The sequence below is a fragment of the Aspergillus ambiguus genome (assembly GCF_047715705.1).
Source record: "Aspergillus ambiguus strain CBS 117.58 unplaced genomic scaffold BDV59scaffold_18, whole genome shotgun sequence".
Classification (NCBI taxonomy): Eukaryota; Fungi; Ascomycota; class Eurotiomycetes; order Eurotiales; family Aspergillaceae; genus Aspergillus; species Aspergillus ambiguus.
In genome coordinates this window covers 233,987-252,070 of record NW_027395531.1, presented here as the reverse complement: position 1 = coordinate 252,070, position 18,084 = coordinate 233,987, and the positions used below count along the sequence as shown (strand labels likewise).

Sequence of the window (18,084 nt, the reverse complement as noted above, 5' to 3'; positions counted from 1 at the left end):
ACTAAACATTTTGAGACGGATCACTGTCTTTCAGGCACAAGGAGAATATAGAATTTAGGAACTCAACACCTAAATAGAACACGTAATAGTACAAATCTGAATGTTAAAACCAAATGAGCAAAAGAGTCAAATCGCTTCGCTAGTCATGCTTATTTACTTCCCAGGTGACATCATAGAGACTAAAAACATAATATTCACACGCCGACGCAGCTTCGTATCTGCGTCAATCCCAAGGAAACGACTCGTCGCTATTTCTCGAAGTAGCCGCCGCTGCCGCTCCGAGCAGAGCTGACGCGAGCGTGTCCCGGCGACGTCGGCCGGGACGAAGACAAGCCAGCATCGGAAAGGAAAGGCGTGGTGGGGAGTTTTATCGAAAAGTCATTGGCGCCAGCGGTAGCAGACGCTGGTGACGTATCGTCGCTCTTGGAATCTTTTTCGTACCGATCAACACGGATTGGGGGCGGGCGGGGGGTCTGGCGTTTGCCAGATGCTACGCTGGAGTCCTCGCAGAGATAGGTTCCTGCAATGACTGCGAAAGTGCCAACAAGGAACTAGAACTGGTTAATATCAATTCAGAAAATGCAGTGGTTCACGGCATAACGTACATTGACCGTTGGCTCAAACCCAAATAGCCACATACTCCCCAACGTGGTGAGGATGATGCTGGTGGCTGTGGCGACGTTCTTTGCATCGTGCTGGGCATAACCGATGCAGAAGGATGCGGCAATGCCGCCGATAGCCTGGAGAATGACCGTGGCCCAGACGGCCCAGTTATATCCGTCGAAGAAGCCATTGGCGGCAACCTTCTCGCCATCCAAGAAAACCACGCCAATAAAGAGGGCCGGGAAGATGGAGTAGATGGATAATTGCACGTTCCGGACCCAGAGGGAAGTAGACTTTGCGCTGTCTTTGAGAACCTTCTCGAAGTACACTCCCGCGAGGCCCGACGCGATACATGCGCCAACCGAAGCAAGAAGGCCGACCAGGAGGTTCATCCGCGGATACGCAGTCATGATGTCTTCTTCGATGCCTTCGTACGTGGCCGATCGCTTGTGGAGATTTCGCTGGTTGAGTTTCGCCGCCTTCCACTCCTCCAGGGACCGAGGGAAGGCATGGTGCATGGTCTCATCCTGCAGCGAGATATCCTCCGAATTGCTGATGGGCAATTGGACAATCGCGACACCCACCAGAACCAGTAGCATCAAGCCCCACTTGCGCAGTGGAATCGATGTCTTCAACAACAAGACGCCAAAAACGGATGCAACGATCAGTTTCAGCTGATAGGTGACCTGGAAGGCCGCTGCCTGCATGTTGGAGAGGGCAACGTATTGGAGGGAGTTCGCTAGGGTGTAAAGACAAGCGGGGATCGCAAGCTTCCAGCTATCCCCCGAGAACACAGTGGCGGTCAAGGAGCCGAGAAGGGAGGTGGCCGGGACGGTTGGAGGGGCAGATTGCGAGACTTCGTATAAGGCGATGGTCAAAGAAATCGAAAGTTTCACGACTTCATTGAAGAAAACAGCGGTAGAGGTGAGATATCGTTTGCCATTCGTGGGGGGCATAGTCCTGGAATAATGCAGGAACTGTGAGATAGTCATTGATTAGTTACTGGCCCATGGCTCTTTCCTTCAGGCTGAACGAATAGCGTACCAAGACATAGGCAGTATATTGTACCGTTAACTGTAGCGACAGGCATTAGTTCAGCCATGAATACTGCATAAATTCACCGCGCAGCCTCTTACCAACACCCATGATGAGTTCTTCAGGAACGCTCCGAGTCCGGAGGTCTGACGCTTGGAGCTCTCCCCCATGGTGGCGTCGCTATCCTTCCAGTGTTTCCACTTCTTGATACGGTGATATCAAGAGGTCGAGAGGCTCGCTTCCCTTCAAGAATCCAGTGGGAAGGGAACGTGACAGACACGGCGAAAAAAATAAACTACCGAGGCTGTTTCATGCGATTTGTGTGGAGCTGTGGAGAGAGGGAGATGTCGCACACGTCCGACGGCTGCCAGCGAACTGGCGCACGAGTGTTACGAAAAGGAGTGGACCGGACGACAGGAGAGAATTGAGGATGGATTGAGAAGAGAGAGTTCCCAAGATGCAATGTGGCGGGAGAAGAACAGGTCAGGAGGCGACAGGGGTTGGGCATAAGTGGATGTTCAGCGCGTAAGCGTCGACATGAAACGGGCAAAGGCTTAAAATATCCGGGGTTGCCTTTTGTTTGGCTGACGAGGGGCGGTGAGCCCATTCTTTGCTTTGACGTCACCGCCCTGCATTTCCCACCAAACAAGCGACCACCGAAGTTTCTATTCCAAGGCCAAACTGGCCTGTACCACCTGCAGTCATCATGAGTAATCGTCTGGTCCGTTCCAATCTGTTATCTCTCGGTTGCGACCAGGTGAAGTCATTCCCTGTACGTCTCAGTGCCCATGTACGGAGTAAGGGGGCGCTAAAAAGGGCCAAGAGAGAGGAGTACTCCGTAGACCGCCAATGAAAAGCCTAAGCAAGCCAAGAAAGACTAGTATTCTTCTATTATTGTACACGCTGCCCAAAAGATAAGGCATCTAAATGCAAGCCGCCAAAACCAAAGTGCTCAAGTACAGGTATAGGAAATATGCGTAAGAGATAGACCGCTCGTTCGCTGAACAAGACATTATAACATGTCACAAAGCAAAAGATAGAGGGAATAATATAGACAAGGAAAATATCGGTATGAATGAATGCTCGACCCTTCATCAATTAATGGCCGGTTCAATGCACGGCGGTCAGGTTCGTGTTTTCGTTCCAGCCGAGCGCCCAGATCGGGAACTCGTTCTTCTCCGTGGGCTGTTCCGTCTCGCCCAGCACGATCGCCTCACTGCTATCAGTGCGTCGCCTCGAGTGTCGCCGTTGCACATCGGGGACTGGAGGGGGTGGATGGTTCGGAGCGGGCTTCTGTGAGACCGACGAGAAACGATGGATGGGAAGAGTCGGGGTCATCGGCGACGCTGCACTGGTCGCCGGCGACGGCAGGCTTTCCGAGTATACTAGGCTGGCCCGGGGAGACGCCATCGAGTTACTGGTTGTCTGTTCTGTATCAGAAGCCGTGCCCTTAGAGGTGGTACCGTCTTTTTCAGTGTGAGTTGCACCTTGCTCTAGCTTTGCTGCATTCGGAGGCAATCCGGGGCTTAATCGCAGGAACGACGTATCCGACCCATAGAAAGAGTCCCGGGAAGGGCCCGAGATCATGGACCTTCGATCGGGCTCTTCCGTGCCGTTGTAGTGGAAAATGCTAGGAGTAATCTTTCCATGGCGCTGTCTCATTGCTTCCAAAAGAGTCTCCTCCTGCCGCGTCACAGTCATGATTCGACTTCTCCGGTTGATTTCCTTCTGAGACAGAGTCGGGCTTCGCAGCTGGCTGAAGATCGGGTCGCCGTGGAGAAACTCCGGCTCCAGGATAGCAGGAACACCGCTGGATCGTCGGGAAGCAGCCTTTCTCGAAGCCAAGGAGGACTTTCCTCCCGAGGACATCGAAGGCTTTCTCTGAACGGACTGTCGGGCCGTAAGCTGAGAGCCACGAGTGCTGGTCGACATTGGTCTCTCAACACGTCGAATGGCCCCCTTCGTGGCTTGGGCGGCAGAAGCCGTGCAGATCTCGGCCTCGAAATCGCCAAATGTCGTAACACTGTCCCTCCAATTCTTACGCTCCTCCGGCCGATCTTTCAGAGGTTCCTCCTCATCGTCCTCGTCTTCGGACGACGAAAGACAGAGGACACTCGACACATTCAGATCCACGTTCTTGATGGTGCTCTTGCTACTCTTCTTGGACACGGGTCTTTTGCTCGAGGAGACTTGCCGATCGGCCGTCCGGGTATTCGGTGAATGCGACCTACGGCTGTGCGTCGGCCAGGCACTCGTGGGCGAAAGATAGGTCTCCTTGCTCCAGCCACCGACAGAACTGTTGGAGGAAACTTTCCTCAATGAATCCGTCGATCTCGCGTCGGCATCTTGAATGCGGTCCCGACTTCGATGACGTTGGCTTGAGGTGGCTGACGGACGACGCTCCGACTGGGATTGTTTCTGGATAAAACTGTACTTATCCAGGGCCATGTCCATCTCGCTGGTCCGAACCGTCCGGACGAGGGACGGATCCACCCAGTCAGGGTTACCCATTTGAGGCGATGCTGGGGATTCATCGACCTCGGCGACGGGCGAGTGAGCGGGCCCTACGCGGGCCGATGCCTTCGGGGTCGGAGACGTTTTAGTGAGTCTCTTGCCGGTGACATGGAGATCATTCTTTGGTTTTCCAGTCGATTGTTCAGAGAAAACGGATGCCGACGACGGTGAATCCACCATGCGCTGGGGGGAGAGCAGGGGAGGACCACTTGTTCGCGGTTTAGGGAACAAGAGAGAAAGGTCGATCCGCGGGGGGCGCATTTTCCGCTTAGACTCCTTCATCGGCCCTTTGGGTTGTTTCAGGTGGAAGCGCGGCTCCGTGTTGTTGGTCGTCTCTGGGGTCTTCTCACTGGCGGGGGAGGCCGACGTGGGCTCAATGGTCGAGTCACGGGGGTTGAAGTAGGAAAACAAGGCCGACGATGACCCAGAATGGTGGATCTTTTTGGGAAGCGGAGGGGCATCTTGGGATCGGTATTCCTGCCCCAGGAGGGGTGACGACGCTCGGACCCGGAGATGTGGTTGCGGGAGGGTTGTTTCTTGAGTGACGGCTGGGAATGCGACGAAGCCTGCGGATTTTTGGGAAGCAGCAGACTTCTGAGACCTGGTCTCCGGGTTCCTCATAAAGCTGGGCCGTCTCGTTCGCTTCTTCTCGTCCCGTTCTGAATGCTCCGATGGAATGTTGAGGTCGGCTGTCCCCAGGATCCGTTGGGCCTTGGAGGCCTTGTTATCGCGTTTGAGATCCTCGCGACTACCCATGGAGGCCAGCATTCCGTGGGAGAGGGCGTTGACACTGGAAGTCCGGAGGGGTATGTCCAAAGACTGTTGGGGCATAAGGAAGATTGGGAGACCGGGACGAGGGAGTCTCCGACTATGAGGGAAGTGGTCGAGGGAGAGATCGAACAATGACGGACGGGTGAAGGAGAAAGGATTGCGATGGTCCTCAAGTGTCAGTTTCAAAAGGTCTCGGATGGCTTCGCGGCCTTAACCCCACACTAAATTCGGTGAGGCGTGTGGCTATCGTTTAGATCCCGACCTCCACCAGGTTAAAATGAGACGCAAGGGAGAGAATGCAAGATCGGTGGCTTGACGTTTATGATATGACCCTGGCGTGGAGGCGGGAAGAAGCCAACAGAGCAGCGATTGAAGAGAGGATGGGCCAACAGTCGAACGAAGGTCAAGAGGGAAAGGATCAAAAGGGTGGGAGGAGGAAAGGAGTGGTTTTTAATGATGTACGGAGTACGGGACAAGCAGGTGGATCAGGAAGGGATCGGAGACTAAAGAGGCCGCCCGTGCGAGGCCATTGGGGGGAGATTAACAGCGAGATGAACAGAACTGCTGGGGAAGAGGATTTTAATTGGATTCTTTTCTAATGGAATTAATTATTAAAAATAATACAATAATCCGGGCGCTGTGACGAAATAATAATAATAATAATAATTAAATTATCTTCTCCTCTACCAATGTGCGAAAAGATCGTCCAGTGGAGCTGACCCAAGATGGGCATCACTTGGCTGCTCCATCCTGTCCAGTCTGATTCTGAATGTTCCGAATATTACTCCGACCTTTGCAGGGTGAACAACTTGTCGCAATGCAATACGTGTGTTCGTGAGGAGCCATACGATATGCAGTAATCATCGACAGGCACAATCCTTGGTTCCAGAGATCGAAGAGCGGTTCCTGAAAGGTTCTGGTTGGACTAGTGGGTGGAACCTGGCTTAGTGGCTGAAGAAGGATTTTCTTCTCCAGAAGCCCTCAGGGGCAAATCCTATCCAGATGAAGGGCGTATCTAGAATTTGAAATCAATAGAGTCAATAGTTCTATCCACCACGTGCCCCCAACCACGCGACCTTCCTCTTTGGATCGTTGGAATGTATCCAATTGTTCGCTCTCTCTCTCTCTTTCGCGTCGAAGGACGAGTGGGAAGGATACCATAGAATATCATAGACGCATGGGCTCCGCTAACTCATCATCCATTCTCCACGGTTCTGACCTCACTCGATCGCTTGGTTCGATCCCGAGCTAACGCCAAAGAACTATGGAACTCCTCGTTTGACCTTCAGCCGTCTTACGCCCTCTTCCAATGACGTCCCCTCCCCATGCTGATCTCTTCCCGCTCCTCAAGTCCTCATCCATCCGGCTGGGAGGGCAACTCTTCCCAATTGAGCCGAAGCGGCTGTCCGATGGGGGCTGTCATCCCCGACTATTGCCCTCCCCAGAGACGATGGCAGGAGCTATTTAACCACACCAGCCCAATGGGCTCGCCATGTGGCCTTGCAACGTCCGCATTATCGTGGCTTTTCTGCAAGACATCCCTCGATCGTCGTCAATAGTCGACAGGTCTACTGGAATCTTTTCCATGGAAGTTTCCTGGAATAGTCTCTCGCAAGGGGCGGGAAACTTTGTTTCCTGGCCTTCCTAATCCACGGGGATCCGCATCCCGACTGCAGCCTACGTTTCTGACAGGGCGGGCGGCAGGGCTGCTCGCCCCCGACAGAAGCTGGAACAGAAATGCTCAGGGGGGTCAAAGCACGGCAGCACACCGGTTCTTGTCCCGCAAGGCCTGCCACTGTCCTTGACCTCCCGCTGGTTATCCACTTGGTTCTCCAGCTGAGATCCAAATCGCACAGGATCCATCATATCGACGTAGATCATCCCCGAAATCACCAATCATGCCACCAGTGGATATGGGGTTCGTTTGCAGACGGGAGGCTCGAAACTCCCAATATCGAAGATCGAGTGGAACATGACAAATTAGTGTTTCAGGTTGAGTACTCGCCCGAACTTTGACATCGTGACATCCACCGAGCATCATCCCACAGCCTGTCAACCGCACATACTCCGTACACAGCTTCCCCCAGTCAGGACAGTTCGGGCAAAATCTAGCCGCCCAAGTAAGTTGTAATCAGAATATACGAGGTATGCCGTCAGTCCAAGAATCTTCCAACCCATCAGGGGATATAAGGATCTCGAACCCATACCCACAAGCGAGATCTATTCCCAGCGATTTGGAACCTCCTTCTCTCCACTGCCCCTTTTCCCAATTGAGAGACAAGATGGACCCTCTTGTCCTCGGAACCAAGCAGGATGTCATCGATCTCTCCTGTCGAATAGCGTCGTCGTTTCAAGAGCCAAGTGTTCCATGTCACCGCTGGGAGAAATCACGTCGTTGTCCTGTCGCCAGTTTCAGGTGAAAACCCCCGGGGCCTGACTCCTCGTGCGTCGACATCACACCATCACATGCAGGTCATGATATCGCCGGTCGATCATCTTCTTAGCTGGCTGATTCCAAATTCCAACCCCTGTCAAGCTTGTCGACTTGACGGCTGAACGGACTAGCGAGGCTCGACTAAATCATGGTTGGTTTTATTTATCATCTTGCGTTACATCCCAATCCTATATTCCTTTTCTTCCCATAGGGGCCACTGTAGCTAAGATCCGCTGGCGCATGAAAATAATGGCGCTGTTTTTATGCTTATTGCTCTGCATTTGAGACTATTGATACAACTACCCTGTACGAGTAGCTATGCTCCCTGCTTATTGACCGATAACACCGTCTGCAATTACTCCGCGAAAATGAAACAAAGCAGCAACCACAGCTAATGTGCATGGCTCATGTGATCAGGTCCATGGTTACCGTGTCATCACGAGACTAATGCGATGTCTGCAACAACTTGAAACACCCATAATCCATGTTGATTAAAAGAATTGCGAAACCTCTCGTGTTCCTACCTTCGACCCTTGATTTTAATTCCCATTCCTGGCTTTTCGGTAAGAACGCCAAAAGGGCCGTCATACTTCAATAAGAGATATAGCCTGTGTTTTCTGGCACGGTTGGGTTCCTTTCTGGCTGATATCGAGGATACGCAGCGTCGAGTACCCTGCATTCGTCAAACACACATGCTTTCATTATCCGTCGTCTCGGCGCCAACATCGATCGGATCAGGGTAATTGCTGATCTTGCGCCTTTTGTTGTCGCTTTGGTCAACGTCTGCGGGAGTCGGCGTCCACTCGTTCGACGCTCTACTTCCCACGGCAGGACTTCCCTCCAAGCTCCTATTGAGGTCATTGAGCTGGCGGCTTTCCGTCGCAGTATCTCTTAGAGGTTTCTTCCTCTTGCGGCTCTCCAAGTCCACGGGTGTCTGTAGTCCGTAATCGGTCAGGGTTTGCGAGTCCTCGACCTTCTCATTTGGTCTTCCCCAAGAACCATGTTCGTAGCCGATGCCCAGCTTCGATCGTTCAGGAGCGGAACCTGAGGCTTGTCGTGTGTACTTTTCATGTTCAGCAGATGCAAACGGTTCAGAGTGGATAACTTACATGATGGTATATATTGAGCATAGGCTCAAAGATCTCCCTGTCCATTCTCGAATAGACGTCGCCGGACGAGACAAGCCCAAATTTAGGCAGTCCCTTGCGCACAAATCCCTTAGCTTTATATCCCGGTGTCGGTTGTATAAAATTTCGTTTTTTCAAGAGATCCGTGATTTGCACTGTAGTTTGTCCGTTGCAATCTAGCATTGTCAGAACCCTTCCGGCACAGTGTGAAACGGAGGGACTCACGGAGCTTCTGTGTAAACAATGCCGTCTTCATTGGGTACCCTTCATTCACTATTATCTTCAAAGCTCTTCTCAGGAGCGCCAAAGTGTGCATTTCCGAGAGAAGGCGCGGTTCATTCGGCTCGAGCAGGCACTGGTAACAGGCATGAACATTGGGTAACTTGGGATCAGTTGCATTTTTGAATCCGTAGCATAAAAGATGCTGGCGAGTGTAGCAGAAGGCGCATTCGATCTAAACTGATTAGCATCAATTGGCTCAAACAATTAGTAGCTTACCATAGCCGCTTCTGGCCCATTCCATCCACACTGGCAATTTATGGCACTCGAGCTTTGGAATCCGGCCATATCTGGGGTCATCATATTTTGCGAACAAAGACGCTCTCTAATCTCAGCCGCTTTGCTCTCTTCGAGAATATATCTTTCTCCCGCTTTTAGGCCCTCGATATGAAGATCCTTCAGGGTCATGTCGTTGTTCATCGGCTGTGTAAGGGGCTGCGTAGGGACCAAGTCGCTATTAACGCTTTCGGGCTGGTCCTGTTAGTCGCCTGCATGAACTATTTCCATATTTGAGGGAGATATCATACTGCAAGTATGTTCTTCAGTTTCTCCAAGTCCCGCAAGTCTTGACTCGTTACTTCAAAACTTTCGGCTGGCTTGTTGCGATTCAATGGAACACCACCGGCGGTCACGGTGCTATACCTAGGTTCAGCACAGTGTAATGTCTGAATACCATCGGAAAACCCAATATCATCTGCTCTCCTCACTGTGTCATGATATTCCAGTTGAGCAGGAATCTTGGGTGGAGCCTCTGATCCCTCAAGCTCTGGACCAGTCCATTTGAGCGAGGTCACCTTAAGCCCAACACTGCGGCACGTCAGTGCAAGATCATCAGCGACACGGAGAGACGTACGTATGCCATCCGCTGTCCATAATGCCGCATGACTGGGTCTCTTTTTTCCAGTTATCATCGAGCGGATACTTGATAGTCTCATTATTCGCCGCAGAAAACCCTGGAGGCTGATAGTCAGGCGGACAGTCTTCCGTGTAAAACAAGTGGATTCCGAGATTCCGTTTGTCTAACGGCGTATTAACGAAGTATTGTTAGCGTGTCTACAGAAGAGCGCTCACTTGGGAGAACAGGAAGGAACGCGCTGAGCGTGATCAGCCGTCGGACGATCGTTTCCAATCCGACTCTGGCGGTTTGCGCGGTTTTCATGTCTGCAGTACACCCAACAGGATCTATCGTCATGCTCTCCAAGTGGGTGTCCATGTCCCCGGCGGCTCCCGTATACTTGAACGAAAATGTGTACGACTCAAGGACATTCTCCGGGACATCCTTGTCGACCAGGATAGTCAATTGGATAGCGTCGAGCACCTTCCTGCGCAGGGCGTCAAATATGCCAGTTTCCTTCTTGTGTTAATCGAGAGAATCAATAGGTTGAAATACACAACATACCAGGGCATCTAGGATCATGTCCGCCTTTGGGTCGACACCACGAACGATAATCTTCAGAGGTTGACCCCTTCTTCCACTGCCGAACGAGGCCTCCGGGTTTCTCTTCAAGCCTGTAGCATGGAATTGCTTGTTGATAAAGTCACGATATGAAAGTTTGCGTCCTCTTTGGGCTTCCTTTAAATCCCGATCATCGAAGCAAGGTAACGGTAGGAACTCCCTATGGTCTCTCATAAGGGAGTCTGCGCAACGAGCGGAGGGGAGAACCATCTGCCTACCGAAGATAGAACAAGGTTCCGAACTAAGAACCTGTGTTGGTGACTTGCAGCCTTAGTGTTATCAGGAAGAGAAGGGAACGAACCGATACATGTAACATGATTTGGACCATCTCCAAACTCAGTTGCTGCTTCAGCGACACGCTCTCTTGACTGGCTAGTCTGGTAGGCCGTTGAAGCTCAGTCCGAGGTTTCGCCCTGACTGAAGGTGCATTCTTCGGTGCGATCTGCTGGGCCTGCATCGAGTGCAGTTGGACCGCCGCCGGCCCGGTAAACTTGATCCGGACCATGCCGCATGAATATCTAGACGTCGGGAATCGGTAAGATAGGAATAGGATGAGGAACAGATAATGAGAGAGGATTTGTCGCGACCAGGATGGCTGCCAGGCATCAGACTGGTTGAGATCTGGATGGTTTAGTCAGATTGACGACAGTCGAGTCGCAAGTGAGGAAAGGGTGCGGTCACGGGAGGCTCGAGCTGTTCCCGATTAAGCTTCCAACGTGTTCCGCTGAGTTGAGCAGTAGACGCTCCAATCTACATCCAGATTGATTTCAATGTATGAGATTGATATGATATTTCTCCAAGGGCCTTACACTACCTAGGGAGGTACCTACCAGGTTAGATACCTATATTCCTGGTCTGAACCTTACGGGACTCGCCAACATTCCGAACACCCCTTCTCCCAGCATACATATTGATGTCCTCGGGATCGTTACCAACACGAACAGAGCTCAGTCTGTACGACGTACACTCGGAAGCTATCTTACAGCGGGGCAACGGTAGACGGTGCGGCCCCTACCTAAATATAGAAGCGGACGGCTATCTCGGATCGGGGCCACCATCAGACAGAAATCCAAGACCGATATGGACGAGGAGAATGTTGAGCCGACGGCGAGGCTATCAATACTGGATGGTAAAGCGACGGGTTACAAATGGTCCTTGGGAGCGATGGCATCGGTTCGAAACAATCGGAGAGAAAAGAGCCGTGGTAACTGAGATTACGACCCATCGTCACTCGATTATCTCATCCCTTCCCCGCATTTGCGCTGGATAAGCGCTCGGGGCTGAGATGGGTGGTTCCCACGCGGTAGAGAATGTAATCCAATCAATATTGGGCATGGTCAGAGCCATGTCGGACAGGGTACCTCGATGGGGATCATACTCACAGTACACCTCGGCTTGGATCAGCTGGAAATATCCGTCTTGTTTGGTCTGTCTGTCCGACGCATCAACAACACCCCACCCGCGCCTCATCACGTGTGGTGGTGGCAAAGATCCCCCGATCCTGGGCATCTCTTCGAAGGGATGACGAGAGCCCCAGAGAAGGTAGAAAAAAATTTTTTTCCTTCTCCATCGGACATCCATCTTCCAAGTTTTACCTTATGTACATTCCGTTGTCAAAAACAAGGCACTCTAGTGTCGATCGATGGTGTAACTTTACCTAATATCTGATGCCGAAATCAACGGTCGGCGTGACGATATAGAAATTACGAGAGAGCTGGTACCCTGATAACGGGACCGTCCTATCTTGATATACACCGTAGCACCCATCTCCTTCATCCCATGTGATTGTTGGGTTCAAATTTTGGTCTATCCTGGTTTTCCCCCACCTTTAGAGTCCACTTTCGTCGTTGGAGATGGCCGGACTCCATCCGTACCAGACTGGTAGAGGATGGAAGTTCCAAGGTCCCTCCGAGGCCAAGGGGGGATGGATGTTTCTAAGGTGTCCCAAGCGTCCCGTCGTTTTACCCAGAAAAGGAAAACAGGCAGGACGCCGCCTTTGCAGCTAACGAGGGTGTTCCTTGTTCTCCATCGCCCCTCCATTATGCGGACAAGGGGATTCTTCGGGAGGAACAGACGCCCGTGAGAGTCGGATGCGAGTCGGATGGATCGTAGAGACTGAGACTACAGGAGGCGATGTATCTGTAGGACCTAATTATGCACCTTGGTACCTGTAGCAAGCACTAAGCAGGTAGTACCTAGTGGTGGTGGTGGACGGTCCCCCTCTTAAGTAAGGAAGTATCGGTACGGTATCCGTTACCAACCAGGGAAAAAACCACTACCTCGAACCAGCGGCCAACCACCTCGTCCAGCTGCTCCTCCTCCCTCGCCCGACTTCCTCCCTGTCAGCAGAACACGCCACGGCCGGTCTTTCTTCCCTCGCTCTCTCCCCCTCGTGGTTTTCGATCCTCCTTCGTTCTATCTCTTCCACCCCTTCTCTCCCTCACGCTTCTTCTGCCTCTTCATTTTACTCTTCCTCTCTCTCTCCCACTATGTTCTAACCCTCTCTTCCTCCCCGTCTGGTTCGTCAGATGCCTTTTCCCCGTCCTGTATCGCCCTGACGGCCCTCATCGACTCCCAGCTGGCTTCCCTGCCGGCTTCTCAAAACAATCCACCCTCGCCCTCCCCTCGGGGCATCGCTCGCTGGGGATGATTAACAATGTCCTCGGATGTTCCCGTTCCTATGGAAGTCGCCGAAATAGACGCGTCTCCCTCGCAGCTCCCGTCGTCAGCCCATCCCGTTTCCTCTCGACAACCATCATACCCTCAACAATACACCATGGGAGATCAAGAATCCCGGGGGGTTGACCCGGCTTCCACCTCCAACTCGGTCGGTTTATTGTCCTTTGCTCCTGCTACTCGAACCACCGTGGTCACCACCACCACTACGACGACCACTTCCTTTCCACCGCTACTGATGAAACCGCCTCGAGCCACCCATGACCTGGATCCCAAGCTATACCCGTTAGCCTCATCTCCGACCCCATCGTCCTTGAGAAACATCAAATTCGAACTCGGTGGCCAGTCCGTTGTCTTCAGCGAACCGGAAGACACTCCCGGAACCATCGACCAGGTACGTATCATCCCCATGCATGTAGACGGTGTGGTCGAGGTGGAACTTTTCCCCTGGGGCTAACCTATTTTGCAACAGCTAAATGAGAAAAATCACGCGTTGAGATCCTCCAACGGTCTCGTGCGATCGATCACGTCATTTAGTTCCGATGATACTCAGCTTCCCCAGCGCTTCGCTCCTCCCAGAGTATCCGCCCACCCTTCCAGTAAACCCTCCAGCTCGAAACGTCGTGCCTTGCCGTTGTCAGAAGCTCACCACGGCTCATTACGGACGCATCCAATCAGGGTCCCATCGGAGCCCTCCATTCGTCCCGGTCGTTCGCATGGGCTCACGTCTAGAAACCCCATGTCTGCTGGTCTGGCAACTCCAGAAACTGAAAGTGGCGGTTACAGTGCCGGAGAGACAGTTATCCCTCAGAGACGGGTCCAGAGTGCCAACGTCTCTCGTAGGGAGACGCTGTTAAGGTCACCACTATCTTCTGAGGTGGAACCTCTAGAGAGTCTGAACTACCGGAGAGACCAGCTGCGTAACAAGACTGCCTTGTCCGACAGGAGTAAGCATTTTATGCGCCCGGAGACTCGAACTGGCAAGTCGACACAGTTTCACGGCCCAGCCGAAGCTGGGCCCGAAGAGGAATTGGTGGCTGCCGCAGCTAGCCAAGATACTGGATATGGCACAGCCGAAGAAGCTTCCCAGCAGACTCAGATGGAGCCGATGTCTCAGAGCTCAAATGTCGGTGCTATTGGGACTCAAGATATGTGTCTACCTAGTCCTAGCTTGTCTCCAGTAGCTGCTATGAACGCTTTGAATGCCGAGTCTTCCTTCGATTCTGCCGAAGAACCAGAGGTCGACACGGATTCGAGCTTCGACCCCCAAGATGCACGGTTTCCCAGTCTTCGCGTGGACACTGCGAAACCGTCGAAGCATAACGTTCAAGGCCCGAAGGATCCAAACCATCCTTCGTCGTTGATGGACATGCCTAGCGTGTTGGACTTCTTTGACTCTGTCCCAGATGGCATGAAGACATACCTCATGTACCAATTACTTAGACGGTGCCCCAAACCCACTCTACAATTTGTCGCCGATGTTGTCAACCCTGCTTTGAAATGCGACTTCTTAGCTCTCTTACCGCTTGAGCTCAGTCTAAACATTGTCAAGTACTTTGATGTACAGACCATGTGTCGTGCCGCCCAAGTGTCCAAGAAATGGCGGCATATCATCAATTCGGACGAGAAGACCTGGAAGGAGCTATTCGACAGAGACGGGTATGTCCTTCCAGGAGGAGAGTTGGAGCGTGCAATCAAAGAGGGGTGGGGCTGGCAGTTCCCGAATGGCAGTGAAGATTTCGAAAGAGATCTGAGTCAATCCGCCTTGATCAAGTCTGAACCTGAAAGTGCCGCTACAGCAACCTTGGCCGGCCCAAGCGACCGGCCATCCTCGGGCCATCGTCGACCCAAACGAAAGGCCGGTGGCCGTACTTCAAGTCGTAAATATGCGAAGCGGAAGATCTCCTCCAGTGGCACTGATCACTCTGATTCTGACTGGAAGAAGGATATCTCCGCCGCAGAAGGACCGTACGCCGCGGCCAATGCTGCGGCCGCTGCTGTTCCATATCCCGATATTGGCTTACCATCTCTTCGCGGCCTCCACCTTTACAAATCTCTGTACCAGCGACATCATTCCATTCACAATTCTTGGATGAAACCGAAGGTTAAGCCGAGACATATTGCGTTCCGAGCCCACGATCGTCACGTTGTTACCTGTCTTCAATTCGACACCGACAAGGTACTAACCGGAAGCGACGATACAAACATCAATGTGTACGATACGAAAACCGGCGTACTACGAGCAACTTTGGAAGGCCATGAGGGTGGAGTCTGGGCTCTTGAGTATTATGGAAACACTCTTGTCTCTGGGTCGACCGACCGATCCGTGAGAGTCTGGGATATCGAACAGGAGCGTTGCACCCAAGTGTTCCACGGCCATACTTCCACGGTGCGATGTTTGCAGATCGTCTTGCCTGTGGAGGTTGGCCGCAAAGCGGATGGCACCCCTGAGATGATGCCCAAAGTGCCATTGATCATTACGGGCTCGCGCGACTCGAATCTGAGAGTGTGGAAGCTTCCCAGGCCAGAAGACCCGGTCTACCTCCCCAGTGGACCGCATGTCGATGATACGGATTGCCCCTACTTTGTCCGCGTCCTTACCGGCCATCAGCACTCTGTCCGTGCAATCGCAGCCCACGGTGATACTTTGGTTAGCGGCAGCTATGACTGTACTGTCCGGGTATGGAAGATCTCGACTGGCGAGACTCTCCACCGCCTTCAAGGCCATACTTTGAAGGTGTACAGCGTTGTCCTTGACCACAAACGGAATCGTTGTATCAGCGGATCCATGGACAACATGGTCAAGGTGTGGTCCTTGGATACCGGGTCGGTCCTATATAACTTAGAAGGCCATACATCCTTAGTCGGTCTACTTGATCTCAAATCTGATCGGCTAGTTTCAGCCGCTGCGGACTCGACCCTAAGGATTTGGGACCCGGAGACTGGCCAGTGCAAGAATATGCTGAGCGCGCATACCGGAGCTATTACCTGCTTCCAGCACGATGGCCAGAAAGTCATATCAGGATCAGATAGGACGTTGAAGATGTGGGATGTTCGCACCGGAGAGTGCGTGCGAGACCTCCTGACCGACTTGAGCGGTGTATGGCAGGTCAAATTCAATGACCGGAGATGTGTTGCGGCTGTGCAGCGTGATAGCATGACCTACATTGAGGTGAGCATTCCGCCGATCTCGATTGAGGAATCTGCTGCTAACTGGTAATTCTATAGGTGCTCGACTTCGGAGCCTCACGAGATGGAGTTCCAGAAGACCAATTGGGACGACGCATAATCGTTAATCGATTGGGCCACGAAGTCAGCGACGCTGACGAGGATTACGATCTTTCTGATGCCTAGAACTGTTTACTCCATTCCCTTGACCAGGACTCATCGCCGAGCTATAGCGAATGGCGTTTCTCTTGACATATTCACACCATGGAACATTACGATACCCACACACGGAATTGTTTATAATTATGAGGATTTGCATAGCGTGGTTGGCATACTTTGACCTGCACTGAGTTTCCGATGAAATGGCGTTGTGGCATCCAAAATGGATCATTATCTATAACTCTTATTTCCGGCTCGATTAGGCCTTTGTGCTATTGTCGCATTTATGTTCTCTAACCGACACGTTGAGCTCGTATGTTTTAGTTATTGAATCATAGCCTTGCGACGATCAGTTTGGCCCTTGTTGATGTAAATGTAAAGGTTCGTCTTTGATGTTTGTAGTTCGAGACGTCGCATAGATGCATGAGGACGTTCCTCACGACGACTGCATATCAGTGACTGGTCAGGGACTTGCGTAGGTCTGTTCTGGTAACGCTCGCCCTGACATAGCGGACTCATAAGGAGCCCTGGCAAGTCATATGGCTCTGGGAGCGAGACGCGTGGCTGGCACTCGATACAGCCTGTCCTTGGAATAGCGCAGTATAGTGCATCTTCTGTTACGAATCACCGTCTCTACTCAGGACGTCGTAGCCGACGATGCAGGAGACACAGGTTCCGGTTTAGCCTCTACATTCCCGTCGAACCCAGCAGCAGAAAGAATCGCCCACCGGACTGCACTAATGCCCAGTGCGCGACCAGGCTCGACCGGGGTCTCCGCGCTACAGGTGACGATTTCGCCCAGGGCGCCGGGGCCCTCTGAACGGCCGACGGGCTGCACGACCGGCCGGAGACTCTGCAGTAAGGACGTCAAGGCGGCGAGATTGGCGGGCGAAGCGCCGCTCTTGACTTGGCTTTTTTTCTTCGCGAGCACCTTGTCCACCTTGGACAGGACCACCTGGTGCGGGATGGCGTATTTGCGGAACAGCATGAGGATGTCCTCGTCGGTCTGTTTGATGCCGTGAAGGCTGTCGATGAGGAGAAACGCCCGGCGGAGTCTGTCAGCGGCCTCAACATTAGCAAAAGCCTACACCGCCGTATTTGGCACGCGCAACCAACCACACAACGTACTGTTTCCGTCCCTGGAGGTACTTCATGATTTCCACCCCCCACTCGGTCCGACTGGCTTTCCCGTACCCCGGCATATCCAACAGCACGATCTTGGACTCGCCGCCCTTCGCTCCGCCAATGCCAAACGCGTTCATCTCGCGCGTGCGCCCGGGCTTCGACGACGTCCAGCACATCTCCTTCCCCATGATCGCGTTCAGCAACGAGCTCTTCCCGACGTTCGACCGCCCCAGGAACGCCACCTCCGGCTCCGACGACGACAGCGGCGTCGTGCGGAATTTGCTGGCGGACCAGAGCTTGACCGGCGAATGGCGTGACGGGCTGAAGAACTTGTCCGCATAGGCGAGCTGGGGTGAGTCCGGCGCGCGCGTGTCCCAGTAGTAGGAGAGGTCGGTGGGCGTGAGGTCGCGGAGTTGGAGTTTGATGCTGTTGGGGGTCGTGGTGGTCGTGGAGATCGGTCTTCCGCGGAGGAGACGTCGGTAGGAGTATGCGCCGGTGGGGAGTTTGCGTTTCATGGCGGTTGTATGTCTATCGTGTATGTGTGCACGTGTAAGTAGTTATTTGATGTCACGGATCGCGGCGCCGTAAAGCAGTGAGAGGTCACGTGGGGTCCCTCCCCATCTATATTTTGTGGAGTAGTTTAGATTACGTCTCTCAAGAAGTCAAGCGAAGAGCAAGCTTAGGGCAACGATATATAGATACTGAGGTACTATCTGACAATCAAACACAAAATTCTC

The 18,084-nt window shown here is 52.7% G+C and overlaps 5 protein-coding genes across 5 annotated transcripts; 1 reads left to right on the top strand and 4 right to left on the bottom strand.

Annotated features, from left to right (window-relative positions):
* Positions 1-27: 27 nt before the first annotated feature.
* BDV59DRAFT_179556 (putative UDP-galactose transporter) lies at positions 28-2,175 on the bottom strand. The gene is made up of 4 exons (XM_073689921.1): positions 1,740-2,175; positions 1,648-1,677; positions 606-1,580; positions 28-551 (listed from the first exon to the last, which is right to left on the bottom strand). The coding sequence occupies exons 1-4, from the start codon at positions 1,806-1,808 to the stop codon at positions 249-251; spliced, it is 1,377 nt and encodes a 458-aa protein (XP_073547453.1). The 5' UTR covers positions 1,809-2,175; the 3' UTR covers positions 28-248.
* A 340-nt stretch (positions 2,176-2,515) lies between these two features.
* BDV59DRAFT_179555 (uncharacterized protein) lies at positions 2,516-5,557 on the bottom strand. The gene has a single exon (XM_073689920.1). The coding sequence runs from the start codon at positions 4,981-4,983 to the stop codon at positions 2,749-2,751; it is 2,235 nt and encodes a 744-aa protein (XP_073547452.1). The 5' UTR covers positions 4,984-5,557; the 3' UTR covers positions 2,516-2,748.
* A 2,084-nt stretch (positions 5,558-7,641) lies between these two features.
* Positions 7,642-10,928, bottom strand: BDV59DRAFT_38797 (putative meiosis specific protein Hop1). Its single transcript, XM_073696308.1, has 10 exons — positions 10,521-10,928; positions 10,438-10,460; positions 10,163-10,379; positions 9,835-10,114; positions 9,617-9,782; positions 9,291-9,570; positions 8,983-9,234; positions 8,710-8,938; positions 8,467-8,660; positions 7,642-8,420 (listed from the first exon to the last, which is right to left on the bottom strand). The coding sequence occupies exons 1-10, from the start codon at positions 10,722-10,724 to the stop codon at positions 8,040-8,042; spliced, it is 2,226 nt and encodes a 741-aa protein (XP_073547451.1). The 5' UTR covers positions 10,725-10,928; the 3' UTR covers positions 7,642-8,039.
* A 1,868-nt stretch (positions 10,929-12,796) lies between these two features.
* Positions 12,797-16,554, top strand: BDV59DRAFT_38768 (F-box/WD repeat-containing protein). The gene is made up of 3 exons (XM_073696307.1): positions 12,797-13,289; positions 13,368-16,067; positions 16,124-16,554. The coding sequence occupies exons 1-3, from the start codon at positions 12,876-12,878 to the stop codon at positions 16,247-16,249; spliced, it is 3,240 nt and encodes a 1,079-aa protein (XP_073547450.1). The 5' UTR covers positions 12,797-12,875; the 3' UTR covers positions 16,250-16,554.
* A 305-nt stretch (positions 16,555-16,859) lies between these two features.
* Positions 16,860-17,862, bottom strand: BDV59DRAFT_202434 (translation initiation/elongation factor MRX8; the record flags this gene model as incomplete). Its single annotated transcript, XM_073694031.1, has 2 exons — positions 16,860-17,277; positions 17,351-17,862. The coding sequence occupies 2 exons, from the start codon at positions 17,860-17,862 to the stop codon at positions 16,860-16,862; spliced, it is 930 nt and encodes a 309-aa protein (XP_073547449.1).
* Between the last annotated feature and the right edge of the window lie 222 nt (positions 17,863-18,084).